This window comes from Dermacentor silvarum, chromosome 1 (assembly GCF_013339745.2).
Source record: "Dermacentor silvarum isolate Dsil-2018 chromosome 1, BIME_Dsil_1.4, whole genome shotgun sequence".
NCBI classification, from domain to species: Eukaryota; Metazoa; Arthropoda; class Arachnida; order Ixodida; family Ixodidae; genus Dermacentor; species Dermacentor silvarum.
The window spans coordinates 111,775,605-111,793,162 of NC_051154.1; the positions used below are offsets into that span (position 1 = coordinate 111,775,605).

The 17,558-nt window shown below is 45.3% G+C and overlaps 1 protein-coding gene across 2 annotated transcripts in view; it reads right to left on the reverse strand.

The window, feature by feature from the left end:
* The window catches only part of LOC119435106 (synaptotagmin-15), a 402,319-nt gene that overhangs the window by 140,643 nt on the left and 244,118 nt on the right, over positions 1–17,558 (reverse strand). For both annotated transcript variants that reach the window (XM_037702055.2, XM_049672531.1), the window contains exon 4: positions 6,143–6,368. In XM_037702055.2, coding sequence (XP_037557983.1) covers positions 6,143–6,368 — 226 coding nt within the window. The remainder of the gene's footprint in view (positions 1–6,142; positions 6,369–17,558) is intronic.

Sequence of the window (17,558 nt, forward strand, 5' to 3'; positions counted from 1 at the left end):
GATTTCCTCCTCTTCTGCCGAAGATATAATCCCGAAAGAAAGACATACTTAGAACAACAGGCGTCACGTATTGGCCTTTCGCTTTCAGTACTGATTGTTTTATCTTTTGGTGCGACTACCCTTGATCGTGCCCGTGAGAAAGTATGTCAGATTGTGCATGAGCTAACATCATTGTTACATGGAGGGTGGCTGACACATGTTAAACACCTTTTTCTTCATTGTAAACATTGGATTTGGGTATTTTTATACTCTAGCAGTTTCATCAGAAATTAGCATGGGCAGATTTAAATAATATTTTAGCGTTTATAATAAATATTATTCAAATCTAGGTAATGCAGATAATTAAGTTAGCAGGAAGGAAGTAATTCTGTTACGTTTCCATTGAGAACCTTGGCCAATCACCCCTCTTGGATGCGTGCTACGTGTAAAACGAAGCAACAACCACGACAATAACTTGGACTTACTATGGGGATATATCTCACCTTTTCAACGAATTAACTGTCTCGAACAAATAATTATGCCTGAAAACAGCAGAAATGCTCATGATGTTTGCAAAACGCTCCAGGAAACAAATACGGGGTGTGTTTTTTTTTCTAGACTATACAGAATTATTTCCATATCGCCTGTGTAAGATAACATAATCCTAGCCTTTGTGCTGGATTGCTCGAAAAGGCGGACATTTCTCGCGCATGAAACCGACATGTATAACCAACTAACTAACAAATATTCACTACTAAATGTTTGAACTAAATATCTTACGGCATGTACTGCAATTTACGAATAGCAGCCGGTGAGTTTGCAAGCCTTTGAACGAATTCTGAGGATGGAGCGATTTTTTATATATGCACCATCAAGCTTGCCGTAAACACGCACTGCTGTTTCACTTAGTTTTGTAACAAAACGCCGTGTTATCCATTAAAGCACAAAAATAAATGGGATGCCCATGTATTTCGTCTCACACTTTGGGAATGAATATCTCGAAACTGCTGTCATCCTGATAAATAATTTCAAGTGGGTGAGCATTGCGAATACAACGGCTACAATTCCTAAAATGCATTATGTACCATCAACTAAAAAATAAAAAAAAAATTAATAAGGGAGCCCTTGTTAACTCGTAAAATATGCATATCGATCTCTCAGGAAACTAATGTCCGCGTCTTTGAGCAAACCAGCTCAATGACTAGAAATATGCTATCTGCCATAGGTGATATCAAAAATTTTGTATAGGAAAAAAAAAAAAACGACTCGCTAAAAGAAAGCGAAGTGACCAATACGAAACTAAGCAACCTTGCTTCTACAGCCACTAAGACATGGTGACGTCAGATTCTCCCATCATAAGATGGGCTATCCCATTACTACATTGTGTTTTTTTTCTCTTCCAGCTGCTATTTAATACATTTGATTGCGAAATTATATTATCAAGCCACACGCTCTAGATGCTTAACACTTAAATCCTCCTTGGTGGGACCAAGGACGCGATTTCGCAGCGATTCCTTCTCCGATGGTATTCCTTTTCGCCCTTTTCGCGCTTTGTCAGTGGTCAGATTGACGACCCGTCCACGTTATCAAAGCGATCAGCCGGCCGTGAACGGTGGATGATAAGAGTGGCATATAATCGAGCGAAAGGCATCGCTACAAGATCGCGGCCCAAGAGTGTCACTGCTACTATTGATTTCTTGGTTTAGAGAGACTATAGTCCTCACGGACATTCCCAACCAACCTCCTCTATTTCTTTTTCGTGACTTTACTTTTTCTCTCCGCTATTGCTTCCGTCTTGCATTTCCCCTTACCCTAATTCCCCAGTGCAGGGTAGCAAACCAGAATATTTTTGGGTTAGCCTCCCTGCCTTTCTCACCCCGCTTGTACCTCTGTGTCACTCTCTCTTGGTTTGATATTTCCGCACAACACGGTATTTCTTGCCACATTCCAGCCCACATTTTGGCAATTACCTCAAGACAATGCAATCTTCGCGTCGAAAGAATAAGTTTTCCTACTTATTTTGTTTCTTGAATCTTGTAGGACGTTTTCCGTAAGGAAGTTGAGTAACACCACCAGGGCCGAAAGGGTTAATAGCGCATTTCGCAGTGCTTGCGGCGGCAAAGAGACAGAACGTGTACGTCATAGTATACAACATAGTATTTTCTTGCGGTGACCGGAGCTGGTGCAATCCACGCAAAGGCGATTTTTCCATCTCACGCTCATCCAATGACACACCGATGCGCTGTTTACGTTCGTATATCTTAGCCATTTCGTAGGTGCCAGAGATTGGCACCGGGCAAGGGCACGGCAGATTTTCTCACAACAGTAAAATTGGACGCTCAAAAAACCATTGAGAAACAGCCACCAGCCATGCCCAAGGTTCCACCCACCTTATACGGATGGTTCCACTAGCTACATTTCGCAACACGTCAATTTCACGACAGCGCGTTCCGCGAGTTCTCCCTTTCTTGTGAGACGGCGCATCCGATCCAGACAGATTGCGCGTCTTGCGTTTCAACTGCTCGCGCGATTTACTCTTTTCGCAGCTCGCTGGCAACCGGCGCTGAATTGAGACGCTTATCCACAGCGCGAGAAATGACAGGAGACGAATTTGCCGGCGTGATCGGGAAACGCGGAGAACAGGGCGTTCAATGTATTTGAACCCCTTCCCCTTCAGTTCGGCAATGTTCTGGTTTTAAAGAAACATTCTGCAGGCCACCGACCCATTCTTGTTCAATCACTCGATTCCCTAAATTCAATTTCCGAAAACGGCGCAACAAATGCAGAGAACAGCTACTTACATAACTTGCGCCGGATTTCCTTTTCTGTGCGCCTGGAAGACCGTAGATTATCCATTGATTATTCATTGATCGCACACGACACCGCAACGTATACACATGGCGTGCTCTTCGATATTCACGGAAATCGACGTGGTGGTAGAGCAACAACCCACCGACGTGTTGAACGAAGATACCGACTTCCGCGCGAAGGTTGAATACTTAATTTTTACCGCATATTATCTCATAACTAACACTCAAGCCGAAATGCAGTCATGGGTATTGACTAAGTGAAGCTCCCAACAGCACACTCCATATGAAAACAAAAAGAACAGAAAAACCGACACATCTAAGTCCCAAAGGTCCCACTGCTTTGCTGATATCTATGTCAGGCTTGTCTGTCAGGCGTTGCTTTTCAGGAACGTGTCGCCGGGCACGGCTTTGCCTAGAGCTCGACCGCGTACTTCTTTTCTCCTTAACGATCGCACGTTCGTTGTGTCATGGGTACACTTGCTTGCTTGATCCTCATCCGTGGCGCTTACCCACTACGGGGGATTGGCCAAGAAGCCGGCGGTTAAAGGTTAAATGGAAGGGTGGGGACGGAAAAAAAAAAAACAGGACGAAAACGTAAATGAGGGTGAAGTATAGCAATTATGATAATTTGGAAAGAGATTTACAGGGCAGAGACAGAATTAAAATCATTGTAATTGTATATTACAATGATTTTAATTCTGTCTCTGCCCTGTAAATCTCTTTCTCCCTACATTTCTTTCGAATATTTCTCGCTACATTTCTTCCTCCTCGACGTTGTTTTCTCCTGCGGTGTGTGACACACCGACAGCGCCCTCACTTTTGTAGCATGCGGGAAGCCTTAAAATATTAGCGCTTGATTTGTTTTGCACTCTGCGCCGTCTTTTAGCATTTCGTTCTACTATTGTGTCGCTTCAATATATGGCCATGATTTAATAAAACATCTAATGCAATGTCGACCACAGGTAACGCGGCCGCTTTCACCGCAATGATGCGAGGGGTAAAAGGTAAACGGGCATTTCTCCAACTATCGATCCCTTTAGAACTTGACGTGCCACCAGGCGGATAAAAATGTCCTCTCCATGTACTTTCTAGCCGGTCCCTTCGAGAGCCCTGGACCGCAAGAACACTTCTCTGTATGGTCCCACAGGCTGTCGTGCAGGAAGGAGGAACGAATGAAGAAAGAGGGTAAACAAATAATAAAATTTTCTGCTGCTTGCGCATTTCACGTAGATTTAGCAGTCACTTCACTTGGACCTTCGCGATGAGCTACGCCAACAGCGTTTACGGAAAGTCCCAAGCTCATCTCTCCCGGCGTGAACACGAAAACACAAAACGAACGCTTACGCTTCCTTTGAGGCAGGAAACAAGGGAGAGAAAGAATTAAAAAAAAAAGGGGGGGGGGGGGGTAGCCAGAAGTATTTTTTTTAAATAAGACAGAATGTCAGCGGTGAATCGATAACAGGAAAAACAACGGAAATGACACTGAAATTGCCTTAGACCTACTCTATGTGCAAAATGAAGTCTCATATCAAAGAGTTATCCTTGACAGTACGTAATTTCTGGAGTTCTGCAAGGCTCACTATTGGCGGGTTCACTACTGTTTAGCTTATAAAGTTGATCTTGGCATACGTCAAACGTGCGGATTTATGCGGAAGACTGCATATTGCAGATGAAAATAAATATGTATATGACCAAGTATTCTTGCAAAACCACCTCGATAAACTTATACTTATGGCTTATATCCCTTAATTTGTCCAAATAAAAGTATCCAAACAAGACAAATGGGTTCACAGAACCATGGAGACTTGAAGAGGTGGGCGAACAAGGGAAGCCTCAGTCTGACGTCAAAGCTTCTGCAAGGGGACTTGTTGCCCTGACGAAGTTGAGTTCTGGGGTTTTTACGTGCCAAGGGAAGATATGATTACGAGGCATGCCTTAGTAGGGGACTCCGAATTAAGTTTTATGACCTGGGGATCTTTAACCTAAATTTAAGTACACCAGCGTTTTTGCATTTCACCCCCATGGAAATGCGGGATCGAACCGGTGACCTCGAGCTCAGCAGTGCAACACCATAAACACCCAGGACACCACGGCGGGTGGTGTCCTGACGAAGACACGTACCCTTGTCGAAACGTTGGCTTCAGCCTAAGGCTTTATTTGTTTGTCATTTGTTGATGAAGTACAAGAACGTTCCTTTCACGCACAAGCGTAAGCTTCTTCATGCACAGTGTCACGTCAAGGATGCACATATCTCACAGGCTGAATATGCTAATTATTTACGTGTAACGTTCTCACATGATCTGTGTTGGAACTTATATGTAAATCGGAGACTGTGGTAATTTTTTTATGCGAAATGTCAAAGGCACAACTAGAAAAATAAAGGTAATTTTGTATTACAGAAATATGCGACCCATTTTCGAATATGCCAGGGATGTGTGGGGCCCAGATTATCAAGTCTTATTCGACAGCTTAGAAGCAACACAACACCAAGTTGCTTATTTTGTCACGCATAATTTTTTTTTTCCGAGAAGCACTACCAAAATCAGAACGCAATCTCCAATTCCCGCTCCTCTCGTCCTGCCGCTGGCATTCTCGTATGGCGTTCCCGAGAGATGTTTTTCCTGGTGGAACTGCGCCACACAAAGGACGTCGTTTGCAGACACCGACTCACATAATTATCTCAAAGACTAGATCACTCACTAAACACATAGGGAATATCTGCTCGTACTTATGTATTCACTCATTCATTCTTTTCCTGTACCATTAGGTCCTGGAAGCGACTACCCGTTAACATCTTCTATTCCGGCAGTGATGATTCTGTTAGTCAAAGCTTGCAAAGTATAAATTATAATGCATCGGTATTGCTCGTCTTGCATATATAATGTTCTGTATTATTTACTAATGTTCACAGGTAGTGTTAATATGCATGTTTAGCTGTGTTAATCATTTTGTCTCTTCCGTTGTACATTTCAGGCGCTAATTATGGCTCTAGCTGCTCCTCCCCGCATGCCGCATTGCCAGCAGGGCGAAATGTAGAATTCTCTCTCTCCCTCTCCCTCTCTCCCAATCTATGTGTTATCGTCTTTTTATATTGCACAAGGAAGCCAGCCAACGGTTGCATGAAAAACGAGCATCATAACGGAATGCATACGTCTCGCCCATGTCTCGGCCCAACCGAATCAACCATAAGTTGCGAAAAACTGAAGAATCAAGGAAAACGGCTGGCGTTTTTAGGCAAAAACGCGTTAGTGCACGACCACTGGCAGCCATCAGCGGTGCTTTAGCGGACCAATCACCGCGTGATCCTCGAACCGTATCAGGCCCCGTGCCGTGAATCCGCTCCGCGCACTCACCTGACGAAGGGGTCGCAGCAGTTGACCGATCCGCAGACGCGCGAGGGCAGGTTGCGTGCCTTGATCACGCGCAGCTCGAGACTCTCGCGAGGGTCCTCGTACTGCAGCGAAAACCAGATGCGGCCACGGTGGCTCTCTGGGAAACTGCGCTCTTCGCCGTCGTCAGCGCCATCGTCCGCCGTTACCCGGTACAGCTCGGGGTTCAGGCCGCCCAGCAGCGAGGTAGCTGCGCCGCACGAAGGGAGAGAAAGTCGAACAACATGTCAACGCCAAGGGCTCTTTTCCTCTACTGGGCATTGTGTTCAAAGCACTTTCCACTGCCCGACTCGCGTTGTTTAAAAGTGCTAAGTAAATATTTCGACAGTATACAATATTCGCACCCCGTGGAATAAGTACGCGGATGCGCCCATGTATTGATATTTCCGTGAACGCTGACAAAATGCCGGTAAACGATGTTGATCACACACTCCCCCCTACGGCGTACCTCACACCCAAGGTATAGCTCTCGACGCTAAAAGCCATTGTTGAAAGAGAGGAACTTCAGAAAAAAAAAGAAAAAAAATCTGTTTTCGGTCTGCGCGCTGTTACAATTCCGTCGGCAGAAGCAGGCACGTTAATATTAATTTGATGTCATGTTCGCTAGCTCACTGGGTATTGTATGTTTAATTGCTTAATATGCATGATAAGTACCTTGCATTATGAAGATGGTACGACTCAAGCGCACGTGTGAATTCCATTACACACCGCGTATTTCAGCGGAGACGCTATAATTATTTAAAAATTGCATTCTACATAAAACGACATATTATTGCTGACCAAGCCATGGTGGTCGCCAAAATTCACGCGGTAATCATCAGTACGATTATTATTAAACAAAATATCACTGCATCTCTTTTAGCACAATGAATTTATGGACCATGCAACTATAGAATTGAAGTCAGCCGGTATACTGAAATGTTGGAAAGTTGAAATGAAATACGGTACGGTATACGGTATAACCTTTTTAGAAACTTTGTGCCTAGTACCAGTTTCGCCAAATACAAACTCGAAATGTGCCGTGAAGTATATTGCTATCCCAGTTAGCAGTTTCCCTTGATGTATTCTTCCCTAGAGCCGAAACATATTAACTCAGTATAGCAGTGCATTTCCCAGCAGTTTCTGATTACATATTCTGCAAGGCACCAAGTTTCTATACGGAAAGACAGAGAGAGAGAGAGAGAGAGAGAGAAAGATACGAAAGAAATGACGAAAGCAGGAAGGTTAACCTGATCGGCAATCCGGTTTTCTACCCTACATAGGAGGACAGGGGAGGGGGAAAGCCATCACCGCAGATGGCGACGAAGGCGCTGCTGCAACGTTTAAAGGCAAAGAATCTGTTCTTATGAAAGGGTTAAGTTGTAGCACCGGCTCACTTCAATTCTGCAATTACAACATGGCTCTAAAACCATAAAGTAAAAAGTAGGTGGCGGTGGTGGTGGTGATGATGTTGAAGCAGGCGGGGTTAGCCTGGCATACATAGCCAGCAATTATTCCGCCTGATCCTCCTTTGAGTTGAGATCAGGGGTGTGTCACCAGGTGTCGATGAGCCCCGTGTCTCGCAGGAAGGCTATCAACAGTCGTTGCACTCTCTACCTTATTGCCTCGGGCCCTCCAGGGAAAACGACGTCTTCAAAGGTCCTCTTTTGCAGCGTGTCGACCAACGCTTTTCTTCCTGTGTCAAACTGCAGGCGTAGCCAAATGAAATGTTCGATGTCACCAATGTCACCACAGAAGGTACAGAGTGGGGAAGCGCAAAGCCCAGTCTTGAATAACCAAGCTGGGGTGTACACGGAATTGGTCCTGATGAGGTACAACGCGTTGCTTCTTCGCGAGTAAATCCATGAGTCACACAGGCTCCGTGTGGATTCCTGTGGATCGCTCTAAAGTGAAAGCGGATTGCACCCTTAGGGTGCTGAAAAGTTTTCGGAGCTTTCACTTTTCGGACACATGTCAGTGCTAGGCGTGCAAGGTCGTCAGCTTTCTCGTTTCCATCAATTTCTACGTGTGATGGTATCCACTGAAACCTTGCATTAAATCCTTTGCTCGTTAGGTCGTTAATCAGTGCCAGGGATTGCCTTGTGAATTTCTCTAGAGGTAGGCCACGATGTAATCTCTGTAACGCTGACTTGGAGTCCGTCAGCACCACGACATCTCGCGCAGAAAAGACCCGTAGTTTCCGGCAAAACCGTGGTGATTGCGGAACTTTCTACTGTTGTTGAGGAAACTACGCGACCCAGGCGGCCAGACCATGACACATCAAGGGAGGGTATGCAGAATGCCGCTGCCCAGCTATGTGTTTGTGCGCACACCGAACCGTCTGTGTGCACTTGTAAGTGGCTTTCAAACGCTGTGCTTAAGTGGTACAGCACAAGAAACTTTGCTTCGGCAGTTGAAATGGTGCGTTTCGCCTGTAGGCGGTATACACTGAGGCTGCAGGTAACGTGCGAAAAAGACCACGGCGGGTCAAGGCGACTCCGTTTAGGCCATTCCAATCCTAAAAATCGGAAGGTGTTCACCGCCGCAAGGAAATGTGAGCGAGTTCTTGCTCTCAGCCGTCGGAGAAGCGCCGTGCCTGCGCGGGACTCACCCAGCCTTAATAGCTGCGTCAGCAAGGCCTGAGATGCCAAGAGGCGGAGTGGAAGAGACTCTGCTTATTAGTGACTTTCATGTTTGAAGCCGCCTGTGGAACTCCCATCGCCAAGCGAAGTCCCTTTCTGTGCACTGCCTCCAACCGCTCGAATTGACTCGATGATGGGGATATCAGCGGGGGCTGGTAGAGAATACGGCTTGTTATCAGTGCAGCGCTCAGTTTAAGCACGGACATAGGATTGTTTCCCCAACGTACACCTGCCAAGCGACGAAGTGCGTTGACTCTTTGCACTGATGCAGCCACAACGCTTTCGACCGCGCGTCGCCATAGTAGCTTGCTGTCGATGGTACGTGACGCTCAGGAATCGAACATTAGTTGCACGAAGAATTGGATGCCCTCTGATATTCAGCGTCAGGTGTGTTGACTTTCGTCTCACTCCCGGGAAAAGCATGAAGGCAGATTTTTTCACTGGTAAAGATATGCCAAGCGTTGATAAGTGGCATTCGATGATGGAGATTGCGCCCTGGGCTATCCGGGCCAAACGTTTGTGTCGGTATCCCGAGATCCAAATGCAGATGTCATCTGCGTAGATGGACATTTTAACCGCCGTCCGATCTACTTTCAGTGCATCTGGAAGGCTGGCCATGGCAACGTTAAAAGCAAGGGAGATAGGACACTTCCTTGTGGGACGCCGAGGGAAATGCGCCGCTTTTTGCTCATTATACTTCCGAGCTTAACCTGGACACATAGATCCCTAAGAAATTCATGGACGAATCGAAGAGCATTTCCCGAGACGCCCATGGCTTGGAGTCCATCGATGATGCCTGTGTGAAGCACACAGTCGTATGCCTTGGCAACGTCCATAAGGATGGCCAGTGTGGAAAGGCCGTCCACGCAATGGCGCTTGATGTGGCTTAGTTGTTGAAGATGAAATGCTTTATTACATCGAAGTGGTAGGGATGATTATGTACATTAGGTTACATTAGGGTACACATGTACATTAATTTGACAATAAATTCTGCAATGTCCATCAATTCACTGGTTTCATTAATTTGATTGATTTGTAACGTTCACGTTCGGCGATTCGTTTTCGTTCCAGTAGGGCGGCGCGTGCCTCAAGCGTCTGAACCGCATAAAGACGACGAGCGGCCTCGGCGCACTTACGCTTACGTTCCTCGAACTGAGCTGGAATGAGAAGTTTCTTGGGGCGAGTGATTCTGGCGTGAAACGATCCTGCAGAAGCGACGCGGAGACTCCACGCAGCTCCCAGGGCGCACTGAAGCGGGAAGGAGCAAGCGCCCTTTTTTATAGAGTCCTGACGTCTCTTACGCGCGCCTGGGGTGTCTAGCGTCAATAGTCACTTATATTGCTAGACTCCTATACGAATAGGACTAACGTAACCGTCAACAATCGCCACTTTTCGAAGAACCCCGGCGCTCTTTTCCAGGAAGCCGAGAACGGATATGTGAAGCGATTAGTGATTGCACACCGTTTCACCGGCACTTCGGGCACTATCTACGCGTTTGATAACTCTAGGTGCTTCGTGAAAACGGTCAGACAGTTGGCAGAAAAACCTGGGCTGGGCTACACTCGAAAAGAATGTTTCGCATTAATAATTGCATCGGCAATTAGTGTGCAGGTTCGTTCTGATGCCTATATCTTTGTTACGATGTTTGGTCGATAAAAGTGATGTTGAGTCGAATAACCAATGTCGAATAATATGAGACAGTCGTCAGGAGAAACGCGCAGAAAATCTGAAGTGAAAATCAGGCACTCGCAAAGTAACGACGACTCAGTGGTTTAGTTCATTGCAACTATAGTGCTTCTGCTGCGGCAAAAATTAAATTTTGAATTTGATGCAGTGGCTACGAGGAGAAAGGCATGTTGGAGCAGGTGGCACGTACAAAGAGCACGGTCGGCATCGCCAGTGACTCTGATTTACTTTGCCGAATAATAGAACCTTAGTGGCTTCTTTGCTCTGGCTTCAACCAGCTCGTGTGCATACGAACTACGCACAGGCTTTGTGAACGGTATTGATAACAAATGAAGCAAGCGCTCTTTGTTTTTTCTTTTCTTGTTTGTTTTTCCAGCTTCTTGTTGTTTATTGTGGCTAATAGTGAAACGGATAGCGCCTGATACGGAATTAGGTCGACTCTGCTCCTTGTCGGTTCCTACGTTTTTTTTAGTTATTCTGGACATAGAAACAGACAAAAAGAAAGGAAAGAGTCCTGTGGCAAATCTTTTTGGCCTATATGGCATAATGCTTCAAGCTCGGTAACTATCACGAAGCGCAGCGCGGATGTTTCACACGGAAGTAAATTGCGCAGAGCGATATACCACGAAATCGGTGGCTGCAGTTCCGCAGAAACAGCTGGTTTGCTCTGCTTTGACAGCATTTCCGCTGCGGTCTAGCATGTTGTCTACTCCTCCGTGGGTGCAATGGTTGCAGTACATTTTCATTTACGAAATTAATATATTTGAGATGTCACTGCCTTGCGTAGCACCGGTCGCTTCTCGTCCCACAGCGGCAGTTCCAGAAAACACCAGAGACATTTAGCAGCAACGCTTCGCTACACAGTATTACTAGAAAGGATGAGAAGTAGTCGAACAAGGAATGTCGCTTTGGCTAAAAGCTACGTTCCTTGTTCGACTATTCCTTTTTTCTTTTTAGCTTGTCTCTTGTTTGTATAAACCTACTAAGATAACACGGGAGAGAGAGAGAGAAGGGAGGAAAGAAAGGCAGAGAATCTAACCAGACTAAGATCACACAGGAGATAGTCACCAGCCATTAAGACCTGGTGAGGTCAAATTCCCACATCGTAAAATGAGCTACAGCTTTACTACATTAGTTTTTTTTCTCTTCCTGCCGCTATCTAATACATTTTAACTGCAAAATTATATTATCAAGCCACACGCTCGAGATGGGAAACTCTGACAAGCTCCTAAAGTGGGACCAAGAGTGTCACTGCCACTATATATTTTCTTGGTTTGAGTTTTCGGCACAACATTGCATTTCTTGTCACTTTCTAGCCCACCTTTTGGCAGTTACCTCAAGACTATGCAATCTTCGGGTCGAAAGCATAAGTTCTCCTACTTATTTTGTTTCTTGAAATTTGTAGAACGTTTTCTGTAATGACGCCAAGTGATACCACCAGGGTGAAAGGGTTAATAGCGCATTTCGCAGTGCTTGCGGCGGCAGAGAGACAGAACATGTACGTCATAGTATACAACATAGTATTTTCTTGCGGTGACCGGAGCTGTCGCAATTCACGTAAAGGCGATTTTTCCACCTAACGCTCATCCGAAGACACACCGATGCGCTGTTTACGTTTGTTTATCTTTGCCATTTCGTAGGTACCAGTGAGTGACACCGGGCAAGGGCACTGCAGGTTTTCTCATAACAGTAAAATTGGACGTTCAAAAAATCGATGAGAAATAGCCACCAGCCATGTCCAAACTTCCACCCACCTTATACAGATGGTTCCACGAGTTCCATTTTACAACATGTCAATTTCCCGACAGCGCGTTTCGCAAGTTCTCCATTTCTTCTAAAACAGCGCATCCGGAACGTCACTTTTACTTAGAGCGACATTCCTTGTTCGACTACTCATCATTTCAAGTTTCTATCTTCTTTTGAGCTTCTCTCTTGTTTGGATAAACCTACTAAGCTCACACAGTAGCTAGCCCACGTAAGAAACTAAAAACGTGCAGGAACAACCGACGATGATTAGACAGTTTTAGTGCTGCGTACGTTGCGTACGTAAGATTGCTACGTTCTGCAAAGTACGCATGTGCAGAACGCAACACGAACGGTACGTGATGCCGCGTACGCACACATCCAATTCTTGCGCACGTACGTGGGGAGCCTCACGTGCTGCTCTCGTGGTTCCAAATTGTTCGGGAGAGAGCGAGACAAAAGAGTAAAAAAAGAGCGCGATGCAAAATGCGCAGTAGGTTTACGTACGTAGGCGTTTTCTTGTATTAAAAGCCCTGTCGTGACACGCGCTGCCACGTTCCGCAAAGCGCTTGCGTGCTGCGTACGTATCATCATGCCGCAGTACTAAAACTTTCTATTGTCATTCTAAGTGAATAGTCGAACGCGTCTAGACAGCTATTCGCTTTATTAAAAGAATGATGCCCTTGACGGCGTATATCTGTTGTAGTGAGCATATTTAGGTAGCGTTCGTTGCTTCATTGGACAGTTCAGTAGAGAATAGAGCCGTTAACCAGCCCATCTGGGGCAGTAGTATAGTCAGACAACAAGTGCTTCTCAATAAGCTTTAACAGTTGGCGTTCCGCAAGGGCATGCGCCCTCTGCATCGGCGCCTTCATGTCGAAGGTGAAATTCCGAGCACCCACCCCCAACCACCGACTAAAGCAATGGACAAAAGAGCACAGTAACGTACACAAAGACGCGTGGTTTGACAGACACGTAGCACATAACTGTTCCAATAGCTCAGGCGCATTTGATGCAATGCAGTGAGATTCACCTGAACTCTCCCGACAAAAGCATCAGTCTACAAATGTAGTACGTAGCGTAAGTTGGCAGAATATCAAGAGACATGGTAATATTTTTGCGCAGTGCACGATGGCTGTGTTATGTAGCCATAGTGGAGCTATAGAGCCAGCATCGACACGATTTGTTTTATTAAAAAACATAGTCACATACACCAGACAATGAAGATAATACTCTGTCCTGAATTTCTCTCTCTTATTCTTATTTACCGTATCATAGTCTACGGAAAACTGTAGTGTTTGCAACGTTACGACAAAATAGACGAATGACGTGCCAGTCTAACGTGAACCACTCACGCAGACTGACAGAAGGTCCTCTTATTCGCATGCACGCAAGTCTGACGGCATCAGCTCTTACATTGGCCAAATTATATTTCGCAAGTTAGCTTTTTTGGATTTTGTTTCAGGTACAGCAAATTACAGGTATGGAATTCAGAGATTAATTTACACATTTTGTCGTCGGTTTAGGGGCCCAAGATTTTCTATAAAGATGTTCAGGTACGTTCTACATCTTTTGCAGTTGGTGCAATATCACTTTGCTACAATTGTTCAAGTAAGACGTGAGCGAATAGAAAAGGCGGTGCAGCGAATTATACATAGTCACAGGAACTTCCTTCTCGCCACGAGGCGAAAAGTATGAAGTGTGCACATGAATTTTTGTTATCCCCCTTCCCTTCTCCCATAGCTGATTAATAAACAAGTTTCGAAAATTTTTTATGCTCCAAAAATATTTATTCATCTTGACGAAAGATTTGATTTAGAAACGCATGTCGTGACTTGCAATATGTCGCCTCGTCTTTTGCGAATGTATTTCACGCGTAGAACCTCGCGTTGAGGTCGTTACGCGCGGCAAGTGAGAGAAGTATGCTAAGCGCGCGAATATTCTTGGGCGTTCACGCGTGCACAAAAACTCGGCGGTGCTTGAAAGGCGTATATAAAAACGTCGTAGCCTCGAAACGCGCCTAACATCGGCAGCGGCAGGCACACATGCTGAGAAGCTGCACATGCGAGCGCCACTGCTTTGCGTGAGCAAACGAATTTGCGGCGAGTGGACGCCGGAGTGATTAATTCTTTTTTCCGCACTCTTCATTTCCCCAACACAGCGCTCTCGGCTCCACGCCGCCCGCATTGTGCACACGAGGGAACACGTGCAGCGCCACTGAAAAACGCCACTATCGGCCCTGCCGCAGTTACGCGCTCATTTCCACGGCTGAATTGACTATTACCCTCTTTTATGAAAGGGCCCACGATAACGAGGGCCCGAAGGCCAACGCGGTGCTGTGCAGGAGCAGGCGAAACAGAAATGGCTAATTATCTCGACGGTGTAGCGAAACCAAAAAAATCCGCCCATTCCATATTCGCTCTCTCCTTTGGAGGCATTGAATAGTTAACTATACCTAGCGCAGAAAAGGTATCACCAGAAAACTTGATTTCTCAGTTCACATTTAGATTATGTCGAGACTTGTAGTGAATTATGGAGTCGTGGTACTTCGTTATTCTAAACTGTGTCCAAACTACACGACACCGCCGGCGTCGGTGGCAGCTACGAAAATCTCGCAACCCGTGTGAAAAATTACCGCGTTCTAAGTTACTTACTGGCAGCATAATAATGAGTCTTATCTGGGCCGCCTCCTGCGAGAAAAAAGACTGCCCTTTCAGCTTCTTGCTCCTTCGATGTTTGAGCGCGTGAAGGAACACTAAGACAAATGTGAAGCTGTGTTATTATATTACTCATCCGCTATAGCAAAAGTGTCTCTCCTACCGCGAAAGGAAGCTTGGTTAGCCATGCAGAGAAAATGACGAAGATAATAGACAGGTGCTGCGGGGCCTCCCTGAAGTTTCTCCACCAGCTCTTCACAGCATCATGACATCTTACAACGCCTACTCAGGTCTATATTTAACTAGTAATCGGGAAAACTACATTGCATTTAACTACATTACATTCTACAAAAGAAGGAATGACTCAGTCTAGCCCCTTTAGAAAAATATTTGCAGCGCTAAAATGGCCCAAATTTGAGAAACATACGTTGCAGTTAAACATACACAAGTTTACTCTTCACTATATTTCATATCAACAAACTTTATCCTGCAATACGAATGGAAGGAGTGTTTCAAAGAATAAGTTACCAGTCTAAAGTGGCTTAGTAGTGCTGTTCGCCGCTGCTTCCACGTAAAAAAAAAAGAAAAAAAAAAAGAAAGAAGCGCATGCGAAAAATGCCTCCCCCCCCCCTTTCCCCCTTTGCTTTTCCTCATTTTTTTACAAAATGGCGCACTTCCAGGGACTTATCAAATCTGCGGAAAGAAAAAAAAAACGAGCGAATGAACGAACGTTTACGTCCGAGCGGTCCCTTGTGCCATATGTGCGAGGTTTAGAGAACATGAGCTAAATGTAATCAGTGCTTCGATCGGCTGACTCCACCTGCGCGGTACGTGCAGAATATTTAGCAGTGCTGAAAAGGCTTTGGAGTCGTGAATCTACTTTCGCGGGCGCAGAGTGCGCCATAATCATCTGTGCCCACTGCCACTCCTTTGAAACACACAGAAAAGCCTTCCACAAAGACGGGATCCGAACTGTTTCCTTATTGAATCAGATAATGTGGAACACCTAGACACGCGTTAGCACCGTAGCCACTGCTAGAGTGCGCATAGTGCTGCCTTGTGAGCTGAGTGTAGTTTGCGCGATGACGCCTGAAAATTTATAAGCCTGAAGAGGGGCGCTGTTTTCCGCACTATGTCACAACTGAACCCTATTTGTTTAATCGGCATATGTACACAGTTGGAGACTGTCGATTACCTTAAGGATGATATCACATTTAGAGCAGCTATAGCATTGCCTGGGCCTAATGTCATTTTGGTCAATCATGAAGATGAAGAGTGCGTATTGCAAAAGGCTCGCAAACAGGACGAGCTGTAAGGTATTAGTATCGATCAACTCGCGCACGAAAATGACTACAAGATGAGGAAAAGAGGGGCCATGTGAATTTAACAGCTTTAAAAAGTGCGACACAAGCCAGAGCAGAAGAACCACCGGACAGAGCGATGTGTCCTTTGCCAAGAATGACAACACAGCAAGAATTACAACCATTAGGGCAACAATCAGGCACTGCACCTAATGGTTCAGAAAAGACACCCAATGCCGAATAGACTGCTTTGACCAAGTTAAAGAAACCGGCAGAATATTGCATCGCCGGCCTCCTCCAACTTCTTGCTGCAGACGACAGTTGTGATTAGCCAGAAAGCGGCTTGCGTATGTTGATAATGTAAGTCGCATAATTTAACCTTCGCATGTATATACTTTGGTGGTGCCGGATGGACAGTATTTTTTCTATGTGTATTGAACATTAGGGCTGAATGCGTGGCCCTAGTATACGCAATGTATTATTTGAAGACTTCTCAAACAGCATGTACGCGGTGTGGAGTTCCAGAAAAGATGTACCATCTCTTATACCCCACCCGCTATAACAGCGATATCTGGACAAACATTGCGTAACAATACTAAAACAATGTCACTCGCTCAAATCGTAAGAGCAGTAGACAGACTGATGTTAAAACATAATGTGTTAACAAGCTGCCCATGATGCAACTGGCGGCATGTTCATTTTATTCAGGAAAATGTATTGCTGGGATGGCTGGTGGAACGGACATTGGTCGAGACACACACACAGACAGAAGCACAGACAAAATAAATACAATGAACGAGACAATACGGAGCATTCTAGGCCCAAAAACATACATACAGAAAGTAGGACAAGCAAGACGAAGCACTCGTCTTGTCTATCCTTCTTCCTGTATGTGTGTGTTTGGGACTAACGTTCATTTGGGGGTGTTCCTTTCGCAGCTTTGAGTATATGCAATTATTATGTGAATACAGTCGCACCGGCATTGAACTGCAGCGACGGAAGGCAAGGTGGATAAGAGGTGAGCGATTCAGTGAATACGCCAAGGCGACGTGGTGCCGCTTTATTATTCTAATTATGCAGTCTGCTTTAGCACTTTATGTAGCATCTCAAAGCGCGACAGCATCTTGCGATAACGTTAACTGAAGAGAGAGACAGCTGTGGAGAACACTCGCTAGAGCAAACGTTTTCTTCCATAAATCCAGACATCTACGCGATAAAGATGGTTGATATGTATTGAGCTTGGTTTCAAGAGTCCATACAAAGAAAAAAAGTACAGTTTCAATCACTAGAGACTTTCCACTGCTAATTTACTGTTCACTGACTACTTTTTCAGTGATGTAAATTGCAAGCTAAAAGACTTCGGATTCGAGCC